The 27,817-nt window shown below is 47.3% G+C and overlaps 1 protein-coding gene across 5 annotated transcripts in view; it reads right to left on the reverse strand.

Annotated features, from left to right (window-relative positions):
* arhgef28a (Rho guanine nucleotide exchange factor (GEF) 28a) overlaps positions 1-27,817 on the reverse strand; it is a 680,059-nt gene that overhangs the window by 494,347 nt on the left and 157,895 nt on the right. For all 5 annotated transcript variants that reach the window (XM_072516088.1, XM_072516093.1, XM_072516090.1 and 2 more), the window contains exon 6: positions 24,842-25,031. In XM_072516088.1, coding sequence (XP_072372189.1) covers positions 24,842-25,031 — 190 coding nt within the window. The remainder of the gene's footprint in view (positions 1-24,841; positions 25,032-27,817) is intronic.

Raw genomic sequence — 27,817 nt, forward strand, 5'->3', positions numbered from 1 at the left:
AAGCTGGCAAAACGATGCTGACTGCAGTGTCGCAGTCTATATTTTTTTCCAACCTCCCTCCCGCACCCCCCCCCCCCCCATCATTCTCCACACCACAATCCTTTTGCCATTGGCTCATTACAGTTTTCTGCAGGGGGCATCACTCAGTCTCCCTGCAATATACTGCCGTCCATACCCAAATATTTTGATATTTTAAAAAATTAATTCAAGTGATGTGGGCTTTGCTGGCCAGGCCAGCATTTATCGTCCATCCCTAATTGCCCTTGAGAAGGTGGTGGTGAGCCGCTTCTTCAACCATGGGGTCTGCAGGGGTTCCAGAAGGCAGCTCACCACCACCCCCTCAAGCACAAATAGGGATTAGCAATAAACACTTCCCCAGCCAGTGACATCCCTTGAATGAATTGAAACAAAACTGATCCCAAATTAGAATATTTGATGTCAAATGATTGCCGATTGTTTCTGAGCATACTTGAATTCAAAATGAGATTCTTCAGCAAACTATAATGTGTCAGTGGCAGAAGGGCTGTTGTGACTTTGGAAGCAAAAGTATTGTTGCAGATGGCTGCATAAGTGGCTAGAGGAATGCAGCCTCCTTGTTTGCTTCTCTTCAGGTAGATCCATGAAATTGACTTGTGGCTTAGACATCCTGTGTGCTTGGTTTGCATTCCTACCAGCACACCCCTCGCCCACTGCCTTCGAATAGGTCCAGCTGTTGCTGACACTCACTGCTGAGCTTGCTGCTGTTGCTCCTCTTCAACCACCCAACTGAAAGTGGCAATAATAGCAGCCACTATAAGCAGATAAAGTTGACTGAGGATAATTAAGCGAGAATATCAGAAAGCAATGATGTGGAAGCTGGCAACTCTTCAGGAAATCCAAAGAGCACAGAAGCACACAGATGTCCTGATCCAATTACTTGCAGGTGAGTGCAATTTTAAACTCGGTTTCAATTGCTCCAAATGACCAGTCTCCCTTGGTTTGATCGGCAGGTCAGGCACGAGGCAAATTTATGGCATTTGTGGTTAAAATTACAAGAGTCTTTCAAACGGCTCCAATTTACATGTATTGATGAGGCCTCTGCTTGCCTCTGCCTCAGCTGACTCAAACAACGGTGCAGTTATGAAAGGAATCCATTGGGAACACAGTGCTAAGTACTTTATCTCAAACGTAAGCACCCATTCGCCCTGTTCCAACCTGGCTTGACAATTTTTAAAAATCAGCCCTAATATAACGCTGTTGTCCAGACAAGCAGTGCTTTATTTTTAAAAACAGCACATTGTAATACTGACTGGATACTAAGCAGCATTAAACAAGTCTAATTTAATCCAAAAACTGCAAAGTCTAGCATCAAGTAATCTATGAACACATCAAGTGCCTAATGGTATTGATTCAGTGTTGTGAAACAATTGTGCTGAAAGAAACTCTCTCATGTTGATATTATAAAATGGCCTGCTAATTGAAGTTTGGAAACTCAGCTCTGATGACCGACATTGACCAGTATAAACGAAGCATTTCAGATTCCCTTAAATTTGTTTACTGACGGTCAGTATTTCAAATCTCAGCAATCTAATGCTCTCCATCATCGGGTAACTCATTGTGGAACTCAATGGAAAATGAATCATTTTCCCATTTGCTTATCTGTATAGGATGAAAATAGAATCAAGCAGTAAAATACTGACATTAGCTCTGTGAACCTACTTCAACATCAATCAAAGAGTACTTCTTCTCAGATGAGTGAGGTATCAGAGAGTACATTCAGTATGTGACTCCTCAGTCAAGTGAAGCTCAGGTGTCTCTTTGGGCAGAATATTTTTTTATTCATTAAAGGGATGTGGGTGTCGCTGGCTAGGCCAAAAGTTATTGCCCATCCCTAATTATGAGGGGGGGGGGCGTGGAGCTGCCTTCTTGAACAACTGCAGTCCATGTGTTTTAGATATACCCACAGCGCTGTCAGGGAGGGAGTTCCAGGATTTTGATCCAGCGACAGTGATGGAACCGCAATATATTTCAAAGACAGGCTGGTAAATGGTTTGGAGAGGAACCTCCAGCTGGTGGACCAGGTGTTCATATAGCATTTGCCAAATCCTTACAGCTGAAGCTCACAAACACAAACAGAAGAAAAAGGAACAACAGAAAATGCTGCATTCACCATATTTTGCTTTTAGAGAGAATACGTTTAAAATACCTCATGGAGTGCCTCATGTATCAATGCTGGGGCCTCAACAATTTACGACATATATTAATGACATGGATAAAGTCACAAACTGCATCGCAACCAAAGATTTTCTGCAAAGGGATATAGATAGGTTAAGTGAGTGGGTAAAAAATTGCCAGATGGTGTATCATTTGGGAAAATGTCAGCTTGTCCACCTTGCTGGGAAGAATGGAAAAGCAAAATTGGATTTAAACATGGAGACAATAGAATGCTGCAGTAGAGTCATAGTCATAAATGTTTACAGCATGGAGAAGAGGCCCTTCGGCCCAGCTTGCCCCTGCTGCCCAGTTTCTATCACTAAGCTAGTCCCACTTGCCCGCATTTGGCCATTTCCCTCTATACCACCCTGCCCATGTAACTGTCTAACTGCTTTTAAATGGAAACAATTGTACCCGCTTCTACCACTGCCTCTGGCAGCTCGTTCCAGACACTCACCACCATCCGTGTGAAGAAATTTCTCCTCTGGTCTCATTTGTAGCTCTCCCCTCAAACCTATGTCCTCAAGTTCTAGACTCCTCTACCTTTGGAAAAAGATGATGGTATGCTCCTCATTATTTTATAGATTTCTATAAGATCACCCCTAAGCCTCCTATGCTCCAGGGAATAAAGTCCCAGCCTATCCAGCCTCTCCTTTTTAAAAAAATGTTTTTATTCTCCATTTCCACGTTTTCCTTCAAAATTTACACCCCACCAACAGGCAACAAACGGTAATAAATACAAAGTCAATACCCTTAACATTAACAACGATCCCATCCTCCCACCACCCCACCCACCTGTCAATATATGCCTCAGATAAAACAAACCCTCCCACGGTGGAAAAAAAAAACAAAAGCGAAAAAGAAAAAGGAGTCCGGAATCGCCTAAGGCCACCATAAACCGGCCAGCATGGAGGCCCCCGCCCGGGTCCCTTTCCCCCTTGCCCGGCCCCAGGAAAAACCCAGAAGTCCCCTTTTAGCACACAACCCCCGCATATCCACCTACACCCCAAAGAGCCCTCATTTTGACTGAAAGTCCCATTTCTTCCCTTGTCCAAATATACACAACGTTGGCTCCTATAGCCCATACACCAGCACGCAGTGAAACAAAAAAGAAAAAAAAAATAGTCATGAGGCTACATTGGTACATGACCATTTCTCAATTCTGCCACAGTCCTTCTGCCTTCAAAAACTCCTCCGCTGCTTCTGCCGTCACAAAATAAAAGTCTTTGAACTTGTAAGTCACCCTCAGCTTCGCTGGATATACAATGCCGCACTGCACCCTGCTAACGTACAGTGCCCTCTTCACCTGGTTGAAGGCAGCCCGCTTCCTTGCCAGCTCCACTGTAAAGTCCTGGTATACGCGTATACCAGCTCCAGCCCACTGCACCACCCGCTTCTGCACAAGACCTTCTCCTTTACACTGTACCTACGGAAACACAGAGTCACTACTCTTGGCAGCTCACTTGCCTTTTGTACAAGCCTCTACGACCGATGTGCCCGATCCAGCTCATATCGGGAGGGATCCTCCCCGTCCCCCAATAGTTTCACCAACATCGCGGCAAAATACTCAGTCGGCCTCGGTCCTTCAACTCCTTCAGGCAGCCCCACAATCCTCAAATTCTGTCGCCTGGATCTGTTTTCCAGGTCTTCCATTTTGCCTTGTTGATCTCCATCACCTTCCGCATCTCATTCCCCATCGAGATAAGTTGACCACTGTGCTGCAGTACTGTCTCTTCCACTTCCTTCAGCGCCTCCCCTTGCTCCCGAACCTCCGCCACTGCGCTCGCCACCGCCGTCCTCACCGGGGTAATCGCCTCCTCCACCAGCACTTTCGAAATTGCCCCCATCTCCTTCCTCATTTATGTTTCGTAAACTGCCTTTCGAATTCCACGGCCCTTTCTTCAGCCGTAAGCAATGCGGCCTCCCATAGCGCTCCAGCCTCCATTTTCTTTACTGACCCCGCGGTGACCTTTTCACTCCCCGACGGACTTTCAGCTGCTTTTTTCACGGCCGTTGTTTTGCCGGTCTTCGACATTTCCCTTCTTTGTGCTGTCTCCCGACTTTCACTGCCTTCGCTGGCCCTGAGACCGGGTGTCAAGCCCCGACAATGTCGTTCCCGAACGGGAGCCCTCCAACGCGCAGCTGCCTCCCGCCCGCCGTCACCGGAGGTCCCACAGAGAGGGAATCCTTTTGGAGTGTTCGCTTCACCAATCTGCCCCAAAAAGTCTGTGGAAACTCCTGAAAAAGGTCTGAGAGTCCGTTCCAGACGGGAGCTGGTGAATGCGCGACCTACTCCTCCATGGCCGCTATCGGAAGCCTCGTCCCCGCTTCTTCAATAGCCTTGGTGAGATCTTTTCACAGTTGTTCCCTCTGCTGCTAGAATTCACCTTTAATAAAGGCCCTCAAGTCAGCTTGAAGCCTTTAAGCTTGCCCTTCCCCCACCTGCATGCTGGAAGAGGCTTTTGTCTTTACAGCAGCTCCAGCCAAATCTTTTACTGTTTCTGCCGGGTCTGGTAACCAAGAGACATACCACTCCTGGGGAAAAGTACCCCTCCAACATTCACCTACGTCTTTTCATCAAAATTCCATCCCGTATTGATTAAAAAAGAGCTCTTTTCTGTAACCTTGGGCAGGAGCTGCCTTGTGTGCGACCACTTACTCCATGGTCCACACCGGAAGTCGCATCCAGCCTCTCCTTATAACTCAGACCATCAAGTCCTGATAGCATCCTCGTAAATCTCTTCTGCACTCTTTCTAGTTTAACAATATCCTTCCTATAATAGGGGTGACCTATAGGGTGACCTAAAACCTAGCATGCTGAATGCCTTCTTCACCACCCTGTCCACCTGCGACTCCACCTTCAAGGAGCTATGAACCTGTAACCCTAGATCTCTTTGTTCTGTAACTCTCTCCAACTCCTTACCATTAACTGAGTAGGTCCTGCCTTGATTTGATCCACCAAAATGCATCACCTCGCATTTATCCAAATTAAACTCCACAAAGGAATCTTGGTGTCTGATGCACGATCAATGACCACTAAAGCAAGGTTGTAGTCCAACTGAAGGCTTTAATAAGCTAGATGTTTCCCCCAGCAGCTCAGGTACAGAATGAAGGCTGCTGGGGCGGCCAGGCTCTTATACCCCACCTTGCAGGATGGAGCTACCATCCAGATACCTGCCACAAAAGCGTCCCGGATCAAGAGTTCTGTGTGGTCGCTCGCCGAAACTTGTGGGCAGCTGCAGTTTCTCCCCAACACCAGGAGCGCACGGTAGAATTCTTCCAGCGATTCCCCAGGGATTTGACACCTCGTTGCTAGCAGATGTCGAGCGTAGACCTGGTTTACCGGGCGAATATAATGTCCTTTTAGCAGCTCTATTGCTGCATCGAAGTCTTCCGCGTCCTCGATGAGGGTGTAAAATTTCCGGGCTCACCCTCGAGTGCAGGACTTGCATTTTCTGTTCTCCCGTGGGTATGTTTTCGGCCGTTCCGAGATATCCTTTAAAACACGCCAGCCAGTGCTTGAAGATTGCCACTGAGTTCGCCGCATGGGGGCTGAGTTGCAGACACTCAGGCTTGATTCGGAGCTCCATCCTTTTAAATCTAGCTTATTAAATTGATGCACGATCAATGACCACTAAAGCGAGGTTGTAGTCCAATTGAAGGCTTTAATAAGCTAGATGTTTCCCCCAGCAGCTCAGATACAGCTGCTGGGGCGGCACATGCTCTTATACCCAGCCTTTCAGGGCGGAGCTACCATGCAGCTTGACCAATAGGAAACATACAATATCTACCAATGCTGTTCCAGCATTACCAGGTACCGTAATACCTCTACACAGACTACCACAGTGTCCTAATACCAAGAAGCATGAAAAATTAGCATGCAGGAACAGCAAGAAACTAGAAAGGCAAATAGAAGACTAGCCTTTATTGCAAGATGGTTGAACGATAGTGACGGGGGGGTGTCCTGAGATGAGACCCCTTAAATCTGGATAAGTAGGATAACACTAGAATAGCTCTTCATAAGTTAGTTTATTGAGGATTGAAACTAATCATAGCAAGTCTACCCAGTAATCATTATTAACCATTAAACAAATGTACTCTTAGAACATGATGTGGAGATGCTGGCGTTGGACTGGGGTGAGCACAGTAAGAAGTCTTACAACACCAGGTTAAAGTCCAACAGGTTTGTTTCAAATCACTAGCTTTCGGAGCACTGCTTCTGCCTCCACCGGAGGAAGGAGCAGTGCTCCAAAAACTAGTGATCTGAAACAGACCTGTTGGACTTTAACCTGGCATTGTAAGACATCCTACTGTTCTTAAAACATAGCAGTAACAAGAATTTAAACTCTTGCTAATAGTAGTGGTGGCAATGTATGATGGGATTTAAGCTAGCTAACTTGGCCACCTTCCTAAGACAGACAGAATCAGACAGGCAATGGTACAGGCAGGAACCAACTGAGATAAGAGAAATAGGAGTAGGGGAAAGCAAGAGATACCTGGATGCAAGGGTCTTGAAATACAACAGATGGCCAGGGAACAGGATGGGGCTAAATCATGAGCTGATCACGCAGTCACCATGCTGCCTAGAGTAAAATTCATTGGTCAAGGTGAAATCGACAGCTACAAGGATTGGATCGAGTCCAACTGGGGTGGGCTACGGATTTTTGGAAATTGTATACTGTTGAACCTGAAGCAATGTAAAGCAGAGTACTTTTGGTGTTTATCCAAATCACTGTCTCTCGTATGTTGACCAAGCTTGGAAAATAAAGCCGTCTCAACCAGAGTTGCTGTCTCCGCGGGTCTTTGTGTTTAGCTGAGACGTAACTAACAGGGAGGATCCGTACATAAAAGCCAGCTCAATACTCAGTCCCTGAAAACACTACTACAGATAGGAATAGGGAAGTCTTGCTACAGCTGTACAGGGCATTGGCAATATCACAGTATTGTGTACAGTTTTCCTCTCCTTACTGATGCAGTGATAAACTTGCATTAGAAACAATTCAGAGAAGGTTCACATGGCTGATTCCACGGATTTAGGGAATTTCTTATGAGGAAAGGCTGAGAAGGTTGGGCTTATACTCATTTGGGTTCAGAAGAATTGTTAAGAAATGCAAATATTTAGCTTGTTCTACCGTCGAAGTTCAAGAACTAAAGTTCCAACAGGATTTGGGCCTCTTACGCATGCGCCAGCGGGAGAATGGCCGCACATGCTTAGTTAGTGTTTTTTTCTCGTCATCAGGTCAGGTACAGGCCTGTGGGAAAAGAAGAAAAGTGAAACTGAAGGTCAGGTGACCTGAACAGGACCACCATTTGGGAGAAGGTATCCAAGTGAGCAGGACCCGGGGAGGTGGGAAGGCCCCAGACCAAGAAGATGACTCCAAACTAGGCATGGATAGAGACAGAGATCAGACAATCAAGATAAACAACAGGAGCAGAGACAGAGGCTCCAAGTCTTTTTTTTTTTAAAGGGCTGCAGAGAACAGACTTTCCTTTCCTAAAACATATGCCTCTCCTCCTCCCAACTCCTTTTTTTGGATCCTTCTTAATAACCTAGCTCTTTTAATATATTGATGGAAGATGGGACGCTAGTCAAGTCTTATGTTAAAAAATGTGAGGGATCTTCCTGTTCCTTCTTGTTTATTCCCTGTCTATTCCCTTGCTTTACTATTTCTTTTATTTTTGTCATTACATTTTTGATCCATGAATGATTTATGGACATGTGTCTTTAAGGCAGCCTGCCATTTTATTGGAAGCAGAAGAAAGCAATGGCCTGTCTTTAATTCAAACAGCAGGATCCAGAAGGTTGTGCTGGTTTGGATTGGTGATTGGAGATTGGCTGGCCTCAGTGATGATTCGGTTTGATTGATGTGGCTGGTGGCCAATGAATTGGCCCAAAAGGCTGTGCTCTGGCCGATAACAGGGGTGATTGGGTATTATAAGTTCATAAGTTAATAAGATTATAGGGGCAGAATTAGGCCATTCGGCCCATCAAATCTTCTCCGTCATTCCATCATGGCGGATATGTTCCTCGTCTGATAGCTACAATACTACAGACCAGGAGCTGAATTGCAAAATCAGCCAGAGCATCTCCTCCCTAGAACACATGACCTCGGAGCTGGAGTAGGCAATTTTGCCTCCCGAGCCTAAACCCCCTCAATGTGACCATGGCTGATCCAAGCCTGGTCTCAACTCCGCTGTCTATCTGGAATGCTGTTCAGAGCCACGAGGTTCAATTTTTGTTTCAATTTACGTTCTGAGGTGAAAGATCCAGAAAAATCATTTCCAGAAAATGGCTGCTAGGCATCTCCAAAAAGGATTCAGTTACCTCTCTCTCCAATAAGCCTGTGGTTGTTAGAATCCTGAAGACAAGGCCTCGAGGCTCGCCACGAACGGAGAGAAAAGCCTGATGAAACAGGGATTCTGTATCACCAGGAAAACGGTGAGTACAGGCTGCAGGACAAGGACTGTGGGCCCCAAACTACTGTGGAGAAAGCCTGCAAGGACCCAGCATCTGAAGCAAAGACTCTTTTTCTCTTTAATTTACCCCCCCCCCCTCTGCGTTTGTCTGCCTATGTCTGTGTGTGTGTGTGTGTGTGCGTGTGTGTGTGCGTGTGTGTTTATATAAAGGGTGGGGGAAGCATGTTACAGTAGGAGTTAGATACTTATTAACATTTAACCTACTCTATCCGGTGTATTTCATCATTAATCTTATTATAAATAAACAGTAATTGTGTTTCAACTTACAAACCTGGTGACTGTAATTATTGGGCAGCCGGGGCCAAACATTTTGGGAATTTTATAAGAATTATAAGAACTTGTGTTGTGACTCTGGGGCATGTGAGGCTGGACTTGACCACGCAATTGCCCAGAGTGGCAAAGGCCTGGATCAAAGTTTCAGAAGCAGATGAATTGAGATGATGGGAAGTTGCGTGATGTTATGGAGGTGGAAATATTAAGTCTTAGTGAAGGAGCAAATGTTTGGTTCAGAGTTCATCTCAACATGTATATTTTTAACCAAAAGAGAAAACGCTGGAAAATCTCAGCAGGTCTGGCAGCATCTGTAGGGAGAGAAAAGAGCTAACGTTTCGAGTCCAGTATATTTTAATATTGAACCACGCATAAAAAAACCAGTTTACAAGTTTATCAGTTGAGGCCACATAATCAATTCCACATTAATACTGCAATCACACATAGGCCCACAAGATCAGAAGAAATAAGAACAGGAGTAGACCATTCGGCCACTCAAGCATGCTCCACCATTCAATAGGATCATGGCTGATCAAACATTCCTCACTTTCCTGCCTTTCCCTGTAACCCCTGATTCCTTTACTAATCAAGAATCTGTTTATCTCAGCCTTTAGTATACTCAAGGACTCTGCTCTCACAGCTCTCTGTGGCAAGGAGATCAGAGAGTCACAATCCTCTGAGAGAAGAAATGCCTCCTCATCTCAGTCTTAAATTGGCATCCCTTTATTCTGTGACTAGGCCCTCTGATCTGAGACTCTCCCATGAGGGGAAACATCCACTCAGCATTTACCCTGTCAAGCCCTTTAAGAATCTTATGTTTCAATGAGATCACGGGCGCGAATCTCCGGAAGGATTTCTAAGTGTGGTAGTGAGCGGGAACTGACAGCGAGGCTGGCAACGCTATTTAATGTTAATTGGTCCACTTAACGAAGCCCCATGAACTTCTCGCTGCAAATGAAAGCTCGCCAGTTGATTTGCCAGCACCACGATCACCAGCCCCCCCACCAACAAGGTCAAGCAGCATTTGCTCAGCCAACCCCTGCCAGCTCGCAACAATGGCACCCAGGGGACCGGTCCCAAGATTCAGGGATGCAGATCTGGGGAGGTTCCTGGATGCAGTGGAGGCCAGGAGGGATGTCCTGCCCCCCCCCCCTCCCCCGAGGGTCCCGGAGGGTGAGCCATAGGACAGCCAGTGCTGCCCGGGACGAGGTGGCGCCAGCCAGAGACATTTGGGAGAGTAGGAAATTGTTACACACAATAAACACCCTTTGCACAACCAGTATGATGCCTTTGTCACTTTCTTCCGCAATGCAGGCCGACCTCTGAACCCTTGGCCCATCTCTCCAGGCATCTCCCCCTCTCCGTAACACTCACCCACCCTCTGGCCTTGGACATGTCCGCGAAACTGTGTCCCATCCCTTGAGAGTTTGGATGTTGGCTGCTGTGTGTGTGATGTTGCCTCTTGCAGTGTTCAAGCAGTGTCCAGGCACAATGGGATGCGAGGCAATGAGCTGCACATGCTACATGGCCTGCCCACCCATGGGAATTCACTTGGGTTGTGTGAAGTGCTCACTTAACCACGACTGCCAATTCTCCATAAGCAATAACCTTCAGCTGCACAGCCAGAGGCCTCGTCAGTCGATGGGGGTATGGGTGGCCGGTGGGGCAGATGGGCGGGGTCAAGGGTTGCTCCCGGACAGGTACATACTATCCAGGAGTTGGCATGGTGGTGCCACGTGCAGTTGCCCCCCCCCCCCCCAGCACCTCCCCCAACCCTCCCATAGCGGTCCACCCCTGCGGAGAGTTCCCCACGTCCCAGCCGAGGGTCCCCCACCCCCGGCCGAGCACTAGGATGGCAAGCCCAGTGCCCCTGGACTCTGCCTGTGGGCAAAGATCGCTGCTCACTTCCTTGTCTCCCCAAAGAAGACCTTCCGCCACGTTTCACGTTTTTCAAAAGGAGTATTAGTCAGCGTCAGTGTGATCACTTGTTGGGGGAGGCCACTGAATAACGGGGGGCCGTTGGATGTGGGGGGGGGGCTCTCAATAATTGTATGGAAATAGGGCTTAAGTGGTGATAATTGGTTTCTCACCATGTTACAGTGAGATCCCGATGTCACCCACTAGAGCAGGCAGGTTGCATCGCAAACTGTTTGCCGCCTGCCGCGGTTCTCCTTTTTGACCTCTCCTGCTATTCACCGGCCTTAATTCGCTTGAGCGACAGCATAACGAGGCTGGAAAATCGCGCTCCACCTCTAATTCTTCTCAATTCCAATGAGTAGAGTCCCAACCTGTTTAACCTTTGCACATAAGACAATCCCTCCATACCGGATCTCTGCTCCATGGAGAATCGCGTCCCGGCGTCGGAGCGGCGTGACGCGGTTGCGGGGATTCTCCGGCCCAGTGCGGGGCTGGGAGAATCCCGCCCTAAGTGCTCCCGTTTGCTGAGAATCAGACTGGTCTCCGCTGGTGCTAGGAGCAACGCCCAGGTGGTAGTCTCACTCCTGAACCATGCAAATTGATGCATGGCGGAGTGCTCACCAGATTTCATCAGGATCCGGGTATCCGGCTGCCATGTTAAGCCCAATAAAAAAGCTCAGCGACAGGCCCCCATCCTCCACAATGCAAATCCTGACCCTCTGCCCCGTTGACAAGGAGGGGCACCTCCGCCCGCCTCCCTGCCCCCCCACACCACGGAAATAATGGGTCACCCTCCCCCACACACGCTCGCATAAGTGTGACCCGACAACCTCTCCCACCCCCCCGTGTGACTCCCAAAGCTCCCCATCAGTTCCCACTTCAGCCACCCACTTCAGCCACCCACTTCAGTTCCCGCCCCGGCATTGCCAAAAGTGAACTGCTCCCTGGCACCTACACACTTGGTAGTGAAAGCCGTGTGTGGCGCAGTGGGCCCCAAGCCCCTTCCCTCCCGCCCCTCTCCTGGGATTGGGGCCTTATGTCTTGTCTGGTTTGTATTATCCCTTCCAACCCTGTGAAATCTGAAGACCAGCCTTGACATGGTGATCTCAGGCTGCTCTCTGTTCAACAGCATCCTCCTGGTCTGAGTTTTTTTAATTCTGATGTTGCCTCCTCTCCCTGAACTGCTCTGCCTGACAGCTGAAGAACAGTCTAGGCAGTTCAGTGAAGAACCAATTCAGGACACTTTCCCATTCTTAAAATCTGCTCCCTCAGTCAAAAACCTTTAAAACTGTTACAAGTGTCAGAGGCTTCCCAGCAATCCCACAACACTTGAAAGAGCTTCAAATCCCCTGACAGCCTTCCAAAGGCTAAGCACCATTCAGTTTCACAGACCAAAACCTTGCGAGCCTGTGATTGATAGTTTCATGGTTCAGACACAGCTGCTTGGTAATTTATTATTTATCTTTCCCTTCACACTTGAATGCATCTCAAGAACCCTGCTTTGATGCTAACTACAATGTTTATACCCACTCTTGCATGATTGACAGCTCCTCACCACATCAAAGGAGCTAAATGGTTTCACTTCCTCTTTACTCACAGCAGAAAGTACTTAGCTGCTTTTGAGGATTGATTTGCTAAGGGACCCATGATCACCTTAACCTCTCTCTTCCTTTTCATAAATTTAAAGAAGCTCTTATTGTCAGTTTTTATATTGCTTGCTAGTTTGTCCTAGTAGTTTATTTTCTCCCTCTTTATTTTCTTTTTAGGCCTCCTTTACTGGATCCTGAATTCATCCCAATCTCCAGGGTTATCACTGACTTTTGCCTGCTTATATGCTTTTTCTTTCAACTTACTAAACTCCTTAGCTTCCTTCGTTAGCCATAGTTAGTTTATCCCTCTGCTAGAACTAAGTGACAGAGGCTGACATAAAAGAAACAAGTATACCAGATTTTCTTTTCTGCTTTAAAAATTCATGCATCTTTTAAAAAATAAATTTAGAGTACCTAATTCATTTTTTCTAATTAAGGGGCGATTTAGCGTGATCAATCCACTTCCCCAGCACATCTTTGGGTTGTGGGGCCGAAACCCACGCAAACATGGGGAGAATGTGCAAAATCCACACGGACAGTGACCCGGACCCGGGATCGAACCTGGAACCTCGTGCCGTGAGGCAGCAATGCAAACCACTGCGCCACCATGCTTCCCTTCGTGCATCTTTTAATCAAAGAGCTGGCAAAGGCATAATAGGCCAAATGGCCTCCTTCTATGATGTATCATTCTAAACTATTTTCAGCAAATTCCATTTGCAATACATAATTCTCAGACTTTAAAAAAAATTGAAATACTATTGTGCTTGAGGTGTTCAAAGCATATACACACCAACCTGACCACTCGTATGTCTAAATACTAATCTATGCTTTATTATGTACAGACACTCTGGCTCCTCACGCTTGGCTCCTCACTCTGCAACTGGATCCTCGACTTGCTGACCCACAGACCACAATCAGTAAGAATAAACAACAACACCTCATCCACAATAGTCCTCAACACCGGGGCCCCGCAAGGCTACGTACGTAGCCCCCTACTATAGTCCCTGAACACACACGACTGCGTGGCAAAATTTGGTTCCAACTCCATCTACAGGTTTGCTGACAATACGACCATAGTGGGCCGGATCACAAATAATGAGGAGTCAGAATACAGGAGGGAGATTGAGAACCTAGTGGAGTGGTGCAGCGACAACAATCTATTCCTCAATGCCGGCAAAACTACAGAGCTGGTCATTGACTTCAGGAAGCAAAGTACTGTACACACCCCTGTCAGCATCAACGGGGCCAAGGTGGAGATGGTTAGCAGTTTCAAATTCCTAGGGGTACACATCTCCAAAAATCTGACCTGGTCCACCCAAGTCGACACTACCACCAAGAAAGCACAGCTGCGCCTATATTTCCTCAGGAAACTAAGGAAATCTGGCATGTCCACATTAACGCTTACCAGCTTTTACAGATGCATTATAGAAAGCATCCTATCTGGCTGCATTACAGCCTGGTATGGCAACTGCTCGGCACAAGACCACAAGAAACTTCAGAGAGTCGTGAACACCGCCCATTCCATCACACAAACCTGTCTCCCATTCATTGACTCCATCTACACCTCCCACTGCCTGGGGAAAGCGGGCAGCAGAATCAAAGACCCCTCTCACCTGGCCTACTCACTCTTCCAACTTCTCCCATCGGGCAGGAGATACAAAAGTCTGAGAACAAGCACGAACAGATTCAAAAACAGCTTCTTCCCCACTGTTACCAGACTCCTAAACTTATGGACTGACCTGATTAACACTACACCCCTCTATGCTTCACCCGATGCCAGTGTTATCTAGTTACATTGTGTACCTTGTGTTGCCCTATTATGTATTTTCTTTTATTTCCTTTTCTTTTCATGTACTTAATGATCTGCTGAGCTGCTCGCAGAAAAATACTTTTCACTGTACCTTGGTACACGTGACAATAAACAAATCCAATCCAATCCACAAGAACTAGCAGGAATAGGCCATTCGTCCCCTCGAGCTAGCTCCACCAATTGTCGACTAGTCAAGAATCTATCAAACGCTGCCTTAAAAATATTTACTGGCTCTGCTTCCACCCGTTTGTCGGCAACAGAGCTCCACAGACTCATGTCCCTCAGAAAAAATATTCTCCTCATCTCCACCTTAAATGGGAAAACTTTTTTTAAAAACTGTGTCCATTAGTTCTAAACTCTCCCTCAAGGGAAACATTTTTTCAGCATCTGCCCTGTCAAGTCCCCACAGTATCCTATAAGATTACCTCTCAAGGTTCTGAACTCCAATGATTTCAGGCCCAACCTGTCAAACCTTTCCTCAAAAGGTAATCCACTCAGCCCAAGAATCAGCCGAGTAAAACCTTCTCTGAATTTATTCCACTACAATTGTGTTTAAAACTATACACAGTGCTCTAGATGTAGTCTCACCAATGCCCTGGACAACTGTGGCAAAACATCCCATTTCTAGATTTCATTAAGTTGCATAAATGACCACATTCTATTTGTCTTCCGAAGACATCTTGTGATTCATGCACCAGAGTATGCAGATCCCTCTGGACCACAGAGTTGCGCAATCTTGCCCCATTTCAATAATATGCTGTTATTTTATTCTTCCAAAGTGGACAAGTTCACATTTTGGACATATTATATTCCATCTGCCAAATTTTACCCATTCTCTTCACCTAGCTATATCCTTTTGCAGACTCATGTATGTCGTGTTGGGTGTTCTGGTCTACAAACAGGTCAGCACAGCTGGAGATGGTGTAACTCTATTTTATTAACAACGCAATTGTAATAACATACTGTAAGCTTGGGTACGTGCATTACCAGCTTATCTGTGGACCCTGCCCTATCACTATCTAGGTGAGGCACTCAGCACATGGTGAATGTCTGTGAGGCAGGCTGTGAGCTCTGTGCTCTGAGCTGGCTGCTGCTAGAATCCGCGTAAACTCTGGTGTCCCCTGTCTTTTTAGTGCGTGTGCTCTCACTGGTGATTGGCTGCGATGTTGTGTATGCTGGTTGGTCCGACTGTATGTCCATCAGTGTGTCAGTGTGTGTGTGATTGCACCATGATATGCTGATGTATATCATGACATTCCCCCCTTTTCGCAAAGAATATGTGCCGACATGAGAATAAGTAAAGTGTAGTGAGTGTGTCTGATCATGTGTGTGCATTATTTACATCAATATGTACATGTGGCCATGCTAAATACATGGGAAGGTGCCAGGTGCAGAGGAAAACTATGTTACACCAAGAACGAAACAAATGCTATTAACAAACGATGAAAACTCTTAAACAGTACGGCAGAACAAGTCAGTGAGTCCAATAGTGCAAGGTTTATAAATCAAGTCTTTGGGGTGGGCGACGAATTCGGGTTGACCGCCTCAAGGGTGGTTCAGGATCCACCGGCTGAGGAATGGGCCGGGCCACGGTCGAGTGAGGAGGAGGCAGGGTATCCGGAAGCTCAACAAAGTCCATGTCAGGGACAATAGGAGGGCGTGGCACCGGTGCAGAATTTTGTAGCAAGCGTGGAACCAGACGAAGGGCACGCCGATTGCGGCGGTGAATGGAGCCATCAGTCAAACGAACCAGAAACGAGCGGGGAGCCACCTGTCTAAGAACCTCAGCGGTTGCCGACCAGCCACCCTCCGGAAGATGTATGCGGATATGATCTCCAGGCACCAGGGCAGAAAGATCAGTCGCCCGAGCATCATGAGCCGCCTTGTGTTGCTCACGCTCTTGTTGCATCCGCCAAAGTACCGGAGCATGGTCGAGGTCTGGGACGTGAATGGACGGCACAGTGGTCCTGAGGGTGCGACCCATAAGTAGTTGGGCCGGCAATAGGCCCGTGGACAGTGGGGCCGAGCGATAGGCCAGCAAGGCGAGGCAGAAGTCAGATCCTGCATGAGCAGCCTTGCAGAGGAGCCTTTTTACAATATTGTCGCCCTTCTCTGCTTTGCCATTTGACTGAGGGTGCAGGGGACTGGACGTCACGTGTGCAAAGGTGTATGCACTAGCAAAGGAAGACCATTCCTGACTCGCAAAGCAGGGGCCATTGTCTGACATCACGGTGAGCGGAATGCCGTGGCGAGCAAAGGTCTCCTTACAGGCCCGGATAGCAGCCGATGATGTGGTGTCGTGCAGGCGTATGACCTCAGGATAGCTGGAAAAGTAGTCGATGATGATGATGTAGTCCCTGCCGAGCGCATGGAACAGGTCCACGCCCACCTTCGACCAGGGGGACGTGACCAACTCATGGGGCTGAAGGGTCTCACGTGGTTGTGCCGGCTGGAACCGCTGACAGGTGGGGCAATTGAGCAGTGTTGGCAATGTCCTCATTTATTCCCGGCCAGTATACAGCCTCTCGGGCCCTCCATCGGCACTTGTCAACGCCGAGATGGCCTTAGTGCAGCTGTTCTAAGACAAGCACCATGCTGTGTGGGATCACAATGCAGTGCAGCTTCAGGAGGACACCATCCACGACTGCCAAGTCGTCCCAAATGTTGTAAAACTGTGGGCATTGTCCCTTGAGCCGCCCGTCCGTCATGTGGCACATCACACGTTGCAGAAGGGTGAGCTGCAGTCTCACGGCGAATGTGGGCAAGGCGTTCGTCAGTGGCCGGCAGATTGGCAGAAGTGAAGGCTACATGTGCGTCGACTTGGCCAACGAACCCCTCTGGGTCGGACGGAGTGTCGACTGCCCTGGACAGAGCGTCTGCTATGATCAGAACATAAGAACTAGGAGCAGGAGTAGGCCATCTGGCCCCTCGAGCCTGCTCCACCATTCAATGAGATCATGGCTGATCTTTTCTGGACTCAGCTCCACTTTCCGACCCGAACACCATAACCCTTAATCCCTTTATTTTTCAAAAAACTATCTATCTTTATCTTAAAAACATTTAATGAAGGAGCCTCTACTGCTTCACTGGGCAAGGAATTCCATAGATTCACAACCCTTTGGGTGAAGAAGTTCCTCCTACACTCAGTCCTAAATCTACTTCCCCTTATTTTGAGGCTATGCCCCCGAGTTCTGCTTTCACCCGCCAGTGGAAACAACCTGCCCGCATCTATCCTATTTATTGCCTTCATAATTTTATATGTTTCTATAAGATCCCCCCTCATCCTTCTAAATTCCAACAAGTACAGTCCCAGTCTACTCAACCTCTCCTCGTAATCCAACCCCTTCAGCTCTGGGATTAACCTAGTAAATCTCCTCTGCACACCCTCCAGTGCCAGTACGTCCTTTCTCAAGTAAGGAGACCAAAACTGAACACAATACTCCAGGTGTGGCCTCACTAACACCTTATACAATTGCAGCATAACCTCCCTAGTCTTAAACTCCATCCCTCTAGCAATGAAGGACAAAATTCCATTTGCCTTCTTAATCACCTGTTGCACCTGTAAACCAACTTTTTGCGACTCATGCACTAGCACACCCAGGTCTCTCTGCACAGCAGCATGTTTTAATATTTTATCATTTAAATAATAATCCCTTTTGCTGTTATTCCTACCAAAATGGATAACCTCGCATTTGTCAACATTGTATTCCATCTGCCAGACCCTAGCCCATTCACTTAGCCTATCCAAATCCCTCTGCAGACTTCCAGTATCCTCTGCACTTTTTGCTTTACCACTTACCTTAGTGTCGTCTGCAAACTTGGACACATTGCCCTTGGTCCCCAACTCCAAATCATCTATGTAAATTGTGAACAGTTGTGGGCCCAACACTGATCCCTGAGGGACACCTCTAGCTACTGATTGCCAACCAGAGAAACACCCATTAATCCTCACTCTTTGCTTTCTATTAATTAACCAATCCTCTATCCATGTTACTACTTTCCCCTTAATGCCATGCATCTTTATCTTATGCAGCAACCTTTTGTGTGGCACCTTGTCAAAGGCTTTCTGGAAATCCAGATATACCACATCCATTGGCTCCCCGTTATCTACTGCACTGTTAATGTCCTCAAAAAATTCCACTATAATAGTTAGGCACGACCTGCCCTTTATGAACCCATGCTGTGTCTGCCCAATGGGACAATTTCCATCCAGATGCCTCGCTATTTCTTCCTTGATGATAGATTCCAGCATCTTCCCTACTACCGAAGTTAAGCTCACTGGCCTATAATTACCTGCTTTCTGCCTACCTCCTTTTTTAGACAGTGGTATCACGTTTGCTAATTTCCAATCCGCCGGGACCACCCCAGAGTCTAGTGAATTTTGGTAAATTATCACTAGTGCATTTGCAATTTCCCTAGCCATCTCTTTTAGCACTCTGGGATGCATTCCATCAGGTCCAGGAGACATGTCTACCTTTAGCCCCATTAGCTTGCCCATCACTACCTCCTTGGTGATAACAGTCCTCTCAAAGTCCTCACCTGTCATAGCCTCATTTCCATCAGTCACTGGCATGTTATTTGTGTCTTCCACTGTGAAGACCAACCCAAAAAACCTATTCAGTTCCTCAGCCATTTCCTCATCTCCCATTATTGAATCTCCCTTCTCATCCTCTAAAGGACCAATATTTACCTTAGCCACTCTTTTTTGTTTTATATATTTGTAGAAACTTTTACTATCTGTTTTTATATTCTGAACAAGTTTACTCTCATAATCTATCTTACTCTTCTTTATAGCTTTTTTAGTAGATTTCTGTTGCCCCCTAAAGATTTCCCAGTCCTCTAGTCTCCCACTGATCTTTGCTACTTTGTATGTTTTTTCCTTCAATTTGATACTCTCCCTTATTTCCTTAGATATCCACGGTGGATTTTCCCTCTTTTTACCGTCCTTCCTTTTTGTTGGTATAAACCTTTGCTGAGCACTGTGAAAAATCACTTCGAAGGTTCTCCACTGTTCCTCAACTGTTTCACCATAAAGTCTGTATTTTAAATTCCACCATATTGTGATCGCTTCTTCTGAGAGGATCCCTAACTATGAGATCCTGAATCAATCCTGTCTCATTACACAGGACCAGATCTAGGACCGCTTGTTCCCTCGTAGGTTCCATTACATACTGTTCTAGGAAACTATCGTGGGTACATTCTATAAACTCCTCCTCAAGGCTGCCTTGACTGACCTGGTTAAACCAATCGACATGTAGATTAAAATCCCCCATGATAACTGCTGTACCATTTCTACATGCATCAGTTATTTCTTTGTTTATTGCCTGCCCCACCATAATGTTACTATTTGGTGGCCTATAGACTACTTCTATCAGTGACTTTTTCGCCTTATTATTCCTGATTTCCACCCAAATGGATTCAACCTTATCCTCCATAGCATCGATGTCATCCCTTACTGTTGCCCGGATGTCATCCTTAAATAACAGAGCTACACCACCTCCCTTACCATCCACTCTGTCCTTCCGAATAGTTTGATACCCTCGGATATTTAACTCCCAGTCGTGACCATCCTTTAACCATGTTTCAGTAATGGCCACTAAATCATAGTCATTCATGATGATTTGCTCCATCAACTCATTTACCTTATTCCGAATACTACGAGCATTCAGGTAAAGTACACTTATGTTGGCTTTTTTACATCTGTTCTGAATCTTAACACCTCGATCAGTAACCTCTCCTAAGTTATATTTCCTCTTAACCTTTCTCCTAATTTTCCTTGTCGTTGAACCCATATCTTCATGTAACAACCTGCCACGTCGCTTACCATTAATGTTTTCACTTCCCGTTTTATTCCTTTTAGTATTCCTGGTCCTATTCACTGAGCTCCCCTCAGTCACTGTACCTTGTACTGTCACCCTTTTTGATTTTTGACTATGGCTTCTCTGCCTTACACTTTCCCCCTTACTGCCTTTTGTTTCTGTCCCTGTTTTACTACCTTCCAACTTCCTGCATCGGTACCCACCCCCTGCCACATTAGTTTAAACTCTCCCCAACAGCTCTAGCAAACACCCCCCCCAGGGACATCGGTTCCAGTCCTGCCCAGGTGCAGACCGTCCGGTTTGTACTGGTCCCACCTCCCCCAGAACCGGTTCCAATGTCCCAGGAATTTGAATCCCTCCCTCTTGCACCATCTCTCGAGCCACGCATTCATCCTATCTATCCTGACATTCCTACTCTGACTAGCTCGTGGCACTGGTAGCAACCCTGAGATTACTACCTTTGAGGTCCTACTTTTTAAGTTTAACTCTTAACTCCCTAAATTCAGCTTGTAGGACCTCGTCCCGTTTTTTACCTATATCGTTGGTGCCTATGTGCACCACGACAGCTGGCTATTCACCCTCGCCCCCCAGAATGTCCTGCAGCCGCTCCGAGACATCCTTGACCCTTGCACCAGGGAGGCAACATACCATCCTGGAGTCTCGATTGCGTCCGCAGAACCGCCTGTCTATTCCCCTTACAATTGAGTCCCCTATCACTATAGCCCTGCCATTCTTCTTCCTGCCCAGCTGCACAGCAGAGCCAGCCAAGGTGCCATGAACCTGGCTGCTGCTGCCTTCCCCTGGTGAGCCATCTCCCTTAACAGTATCAAAAAGCGGTATATCTGTTTTGCAGGGAGATAACCACAGAGGACACCTGCACTGCCTTCCTACTCTTGCTCTGTCTTTTGGTCACCCATTTTCTACCTCCCTCAGTACCTTTCACCTGCGGTGTGACCAACTCGCTAAACGTGCTATCCACGACGTCCTCAGCATCGCGGATGCTCCAACGTGAGTCCATCCGTAGCTCCAGAGCCATCAGGCGGTCTAACAGGAGCTGCAACTGGACACACTTCTTGCACGTGAAGGAGCCAGGGACAGTGGACGTGTCCCTGAGCTCCCACATCGCACACGAGGAGCATGACACGGGTCTGAGATCTCCTGCCATGTCCTTACCCGGGGTATATACAAGTTGGAAGTCGTACCTCCGGAGTTTGAGCAGCATGCGCTGGAGGCGAGGGGTCATGTCATTAAGGTCCTGTTGGATGATGCCAACCAGCGGGCGATGGTCGGTCTCCACAGTGAACTGGGTAAGGCCATACACATAGTCGTGGAACTTGTCAACGCCAGTCAACAGGCCTAGGCACTCCTTCTCAATTTGCGCATAGCGCTGCTCTGTGGGGGTCATGGCACGTGATGCATTGGCGACAGGGGCCCATGATGAGACATCATCTTGTTGCAGGAGGACCGCCCCAATGCCGGATTGGCTGGCGTCAGTCGAGATCTTCGTCTCCCTGGCAGGATTGAACTCCCTGTTGCGAGTTGGCAGGCTGAGGTGCTCGACAGCAGGCAGCATAGTGGCCAAGCCTGCCACAGCGTAGGCATTGTCGCGCTTTGGCCGGACATTGCCGCTTTAAATGGGCGGAGCTACAGTTGCCGCACGTCATGACGTCAGTGCGTACGTTGTGCCACCGCGCATGCGCGGTGCGGTCTTGCGTAGTGCGCGCGTTCCTCCCCGTCAACGTCCCCTCTTTTGGCGTGTACAAGCGCGGGAGGCCTTGGAAAGCGTGCGAAACGGCCGCCCTCCTCCGGGCCGCGGGCCGGGAGGTACTCGATCGTCTGGACCCGCTCCGCCTCGTGGGGCCCCTGCCGCGCCGTTTCAGCCGCGTGGATGTGTGAGTACCGGCTGGTGGCATTCTCATGCAGGACGCAGGTCTCAATGGCCGTCGCTAGGGTGAGTTGCTTGATTTTAAGGAGCTGCTGGCGCAGGGTGTCCGACATGACCGCGAAAACTATCTGGTCGCGTATCATGGAGTCAGAGGTGGGCCCATAGCTGCAGGACTGTGCGAGGATGCGGAGGTGCGTTAAATAAGACTGGAAAGGCTCATCCTTACCCTGCAGGCGCCGCTGGAACAGGTACCTTTCGAAGCTTTCGTTAACTTCAACGCTTGTTCATCAAATTTTAGGAGCACCGTCTTGTATTTGGTTTTGTCCTCGCCGTCCGCGAATGTAAGGGAGTTAAATATGTGGATGGCGTGTTGCCCTGCCGTGGAGAGAAGAAGGGCAATCTTCCTGGTATCCGATGTATTCTCCCTGACTGTGGCCTCTAGGAAGAGCTGGAAGCGCTGTTTAAAAAGCTTCCAATTCACCCCGAGATTGCCAGCGATGCGTAGCGGCGGGTTGATGTTCTCCATGCTGCAGGATGGCGGATTGCTGATAAGTTGCAGGTAGGTCTCGCAGAGGCTAGTATGCGTCCACTCCTGGAACCATGTCGTGTTGGGTGTTCCGGTCTACAAACAGGTCAACACGGCTGGAGATGGTGTAACTCTATTTTATTAACAACTGAACTGTAATAACATACTGTAAGCTTGGGTACGTGCATTACCAGCTTATCTGTGGACCCTGTCCTATCACAATCTAGGTGAGGCACTCAGCACATGGTGAATGTCTGAGAGGCAGGCTGTGAGCTCTGTGCTCTGAGCTGGCTGCTGCTAGAATCCGCGGGAACTCTGGTGTCCCCTGTCTTTATAGTGCATGTGCACTCACTGGTGATTGGCTGCGATGTTGTGTATGCTGGTTGGTCCTACTGTATGTCCATCAGTGTGTCAGTGTGTGTGTGATTGCACCATGATATGCTGATGTATATCATGACAATGTCCTCTTCACATCGATCTATCTTTTGAGTCATCAGCAAACTTAGCGACCATATATTCGGTCCTTTCATCCAATTCATTCAAAATTGCAAATAGTTGAAGCCCTAACGCTAATCACTTTGGCACGCTGCTCGTTATATCTTGCCGACCTTAAAAATGACACTTTTTATGCCTGCTCTGTTCTCTGTTAGCTACACCAATCTTTTATCCTGACTAATACATCATCCCCTACACCCTGAACTCTTATTTTGTATAGTAACCTTCGATGTGGCATCTTCTCAAATGCTTTCTGCAAATCTAAGTGCACCACATCCACAGGATCCCCTTTACCCACTTGGTTTATGGATCCTTAAAGAACTCCAATAATTTGTCAAACATGAATTCCCGTGCACAAAGCCACGTTGATTCTGCCCAATTGCATTAAGATTTTCGAAGTGCCTCGCTATAACGTCAAAAATAGATTCCAGAATTTTCTCTATGGCATATGCTAAGCTAACTGGCTTGTAGTTTCCTGCTTTCTGTCTCCTTGCTTTCTTGAATAGAGAAATTACATTCACTATTTTACAATTTGATAGAATCTTTCCAGAATGTTGGGAATTTTAGAAAAGTGAAACCATCTCAGCAGACGCTTCTTTTAAGATCGTAGAAGTTCATCAGGACCTGGGATCTTGTCAGGTTTTAGTTCCAATAATTTTGTCAGTACTCCTTCTCTGTTGATCGTAATTGTTTTAGGTTCTTCTCTCACTTTCACCTCCTGATTCACAATTATTTCTGGGATGTAATTTGTATCCTCTACAGTGAAGACAGACACAAAGGGGGCAATTTTCTGGCTCCATTGCATCAGGAAAATTGCAGGAGAGCCCTGAAATGGGATTTGCGCCGGGTGCCAAACAGAGCATGGGCCTTCCCAGCACACACAACCTGGTTCACATCTTCATTGGGTATGAACCAGATGAGTATATTAAAAATCCATTTAAATATTCAAATTGGCTTTACATAGAAACACAGAAAGTAGGAGCAGACGGAGGACATTTTGTCCTTCGAGCCCCCTGCACCATTCGTTAAGATCATGGCTGATCATCCAGTTCAATAGCCTAATCCCACTTTCCCCCCATTTCCCACGCTTCTGCAATTCTCCCACCTGCCGGTGCAATGTGAAGCCGGCACAACTCACTACTGGTCTCCACAAACAGAAACCAGTTATGATGACCACGCTCCCAAGTGGAAGGGCCTGAGGAGATGAGCTATAAGGGGCGGGGAATTCGTTAACCATATAGTCGGGTGTTACTCATCTAGGGAAGGTTTTTCTCAGTCAACGTGGGGGGGGGGGGGGGGGGGGGGGGAATGGAGTTACTCAGAGATTGGGCATCCTTTAAAATGGATCCCCGATTTCTGAGAATGCAGACTTGCCAGCACCTTAGGGTCTCGCACATCTCATTATTGGTGCAAATCACCCCTAGCTCCAAAACAAAAATGACTATAAGTGCGGGAAAATAGCAATTGGAATCGTGTTGGAACAACCGGTGCGATACACACCGATTTTCGCCCCCAAATTACAGTGAGTCATTTTGTGGAAAAATTACACCCAAAATATCTGTTCGATTCATCTGCAATTTCCTTGTACTGCATGAAGAATTCCCTAGATAATCAACACTCACATAATACTCCTTTCCTTCTAAGATACTCGGTAGAAACTCTTTCTATTTGTTTTTATGTTCCTGACTAGCTTTCTTTCATTCTCTACTTTTTCCTTCCTTATTACGGTCTACATCCAGATAGAAAAATGTACATTAAGCAGCGCTTGTAAATGTCTGCCAATATTTAGGAGACACCATACTTATGCTCCCTTTTATATTGGTAACAGATTTAAATTGTAGCAAGATGTTTTCAACTTACCACATTTTCCAAGTTAGCATCCTGTATATATCTCTGCAGAAGTAGAATATCTGACTCCAGCGAGTGCCTCATCTTGTTTTCCACGGTCAATATGTAAGTGCTTGGTCCATTAACATACTTCTGTAGTACGTGGCTATCTCCATAAATCTTAGAGATTCTAACTGAGGGAGTGACTTGGGAATTCTCAATACTAAACAGAAAAACAGGAACAAAGTGAATTTCAATGTATCCCTATTTCATAACAGCTTTCAAACATATTTGATAATTATCTCGAACAATTCAAGACTGAAGAAGAACCTCGAAAGAGCTTCATAGTCAGTGAAGTACTTTTAAGGTGTTGTCACTGATATAATGTAAGGACATGCAGTATTGTCAATTTGTGCAGAGCAGGGTCTCACAAATAGAGGGAACTACGCAGTGCCTCACAGCGCCAGGGACTCGGATTCAATTCCGGCTTTGGATGACTGTGTGGAGTTTGCACGTTCTCCACGTGTTTGCGTGGGTTTCGTCCGGGGACTCTGATTTCCTCCCACAGTACAAAGATATGCAGGCTAGGTGGATTAGCCATGCTAAAATTGCCCCTTAGTGTCCAGGGATGTGCAGTTTAGGTGGGTTTATGTAGATAGGGCAGGGGAGACGGCCTGGGTAGGGTGCTCTTTCAGAGGGGTGTTGCAGACACGCTGTGCCGAATGGCCTCCTTCTGCACTGTAGGAATTCTACAGTTCTAAGGAATAAACACCCTGATAATTCAGTGCATTTTCTCCTGAGTTTGATTGCAAGATACATGATGGGTAAGACACTGGAAAACTCTCTTCTTTATCACACAGCACCATGGAAGTTTTCACATATACTCAAAACAGCAGATAGGCTCAGTTTAACACACTTTACCTAAAAGTGTCAGCTGATCGGATGTGCTCTAATCTCTGGGGTGGTAAGAGTGCTACTGCTATCCCATGGTTGATACCTACAAAAGTTTGCAGAAATACAGCACACTGCAATCAACAGACTATCATTTTTGTTATATTAATTTATCTATTAAACGTTATTTTTGCTTGAGGCAGATGTTGCAAATGCTATTATAAAAGGCATGACATTTTCAGAAATGATTTGAACAAATTGGTGGCTGAGGTGGTGGTACATGGAGGGAGATGAAGCACTGATTTAAGTCAGCTCTCTGTAAGAACTGGTGTAGACCATTTAGTCCCTTGCATCTGCCATTCATTTAAATGACAACTAATCTATCGCCCAACCATCCTACGCCCCTCCTCCACCCAGACTTTGTTCCATACCCTTTAATATGGTTACCTCACAAAAATCTATCAATTTCAGTCTTGAAAGCTTCAATTGTCGCCATATCCACAGCCTTTTGGGAGGAAAAATTCCACTGGATCCTGTTTCGAGTTTGACCGGTCAGGTGACAGTCCCACATTTTTCACCTCATGCTTTCAAACCTCTCTGCAGCTTTTTGACATGGTTAACCATACCATCCTCCTCTATTGCCTCTCCATCATTAACAAGTTTAGTGGAACAGCCGCCAGCTGTTATGGGTATCCATAGATATATATTTCCACTTGTAAGATTATTTATAATTCTATACCAAACCTTTACACTTCATTCTATATTTCAGACATTATACACTTAATTGGGCAATGATCAGAATCAAACCATATTTGTAGTAGTGAAGTTAAAAATAAATGCTATTCTAGGGTTGCTGCTGCACTGTCCGAGGGGGAACTGAAAATGGAAGAGGTGGTCGGGGCGGGGGTTCCCCACCTGGGGGACTGGAGGGAGTGGGAGGCGCGACCACGAGACTGGCCTAAGATAGGAGATGGCTAGTCAGCCGGGGGGGGGGGCCGATACATGATGGTGAGTGGTAGGTTGCAGGGGACGGAGGTGCTACTGGTGAATGTATATGCCCCAAACTGGGACAATGCTGGATTCATGAAACGGATGTTGGGGCGTATTCCGGATCTGGAGGTAGGGAGCTTGATAATGGGTGGGGATTTTAACACGGTGCTGGACCCAGCATGAGATCGTTCCAGATCTAGGACGGAGAGGAGGTCGGCTGCGGTCAAGGTCCTTATGGGGTTTATGGATCAGATGGGGGGGGGGAGTAGATCCGTGGAGATTTGCCATGCCTTTGGCCAGAGAATTTTCATTTTTCTCCCACGTTCATAAGGCCAACTCCCGGATAGCTTTTTTTGTTTTGGGCAGGGCACTGATCCCGAAAGTGGAGGGAACGATGTATTCGGCCATAGCCATTTCAGACCATGCCCCGCACTGGGTGGAGCTGGAGCTGGGGGAGGAGAGGGACCAACACCCGTTGTGGAGGTTGGATGTGGGACTGCTGGCAGACGAGGAAGTGTGCGGGAGGGTGCGGGGGTGTATTGAAAGATATCTGGAGGCTAACGACAACGGGGAGGTGCAGGTGAGAGTAGTATGGGAGGCGCTGAAGGCGGTGGTCAGGGGAGAGTTAATCTCCATCAGGGCTCACAAGGTGAAGAGCGAGGGCAGGGAAAGGGAGAGGTTAGTGGGGGAGATTTTAAGGGTGGACAGAAGCTATGCAGAGGCTCCGGATGAGGGACTACTCAGGGAGAGACGAAGTCTCCAGACGGAGTTCGACCTGTTGACCACAGGAAAGGCAGAGGCACAGTGGAGGAAGGCACAGGGGGCGATATATGAATATGGGGAGAAGGCGAGCCGGATGCTGGCACACCAGCTCCGTAAGAGGATGGCAGTGAGGGAAATAGGTGGAGTCAAAGATGGCAGGGGAACTACGGTGTGGAGTGCTGGGAAAGTGAATGAGGCTTTTAAGGCCTTTTACGAGGAACTGTATAGGTCCCAGCCCCTAGGGGGAAAAGAGGGGATGCGGCGATTCTTGGATCAGTTGAGGTTCCCAAGGGTGGAGGTGCAGGAGGTGGCTGGTCTGGGGGCGCCAATTGGGGTGGAGGAGCTGGTTAAAGGACTGGGGAGCAT

This window comes from Scyliorhinus torazame, chromosome 9 (assembly GCF_047496885.1).
Source record: "Scyliorhinus torazame isolate Kashiwa2021f chromosome 9, sScyTor2.1, whole genome shotgun sequence".
Classification (NCBI taxonomy): domain Eukaryota; kingdom Metazoa; phylum Chordata; class Chondrichthyes; order Carcharhiniformes; family Scyliorhinidae; genus Scyliorhinus; species Scyliorhinus torazame.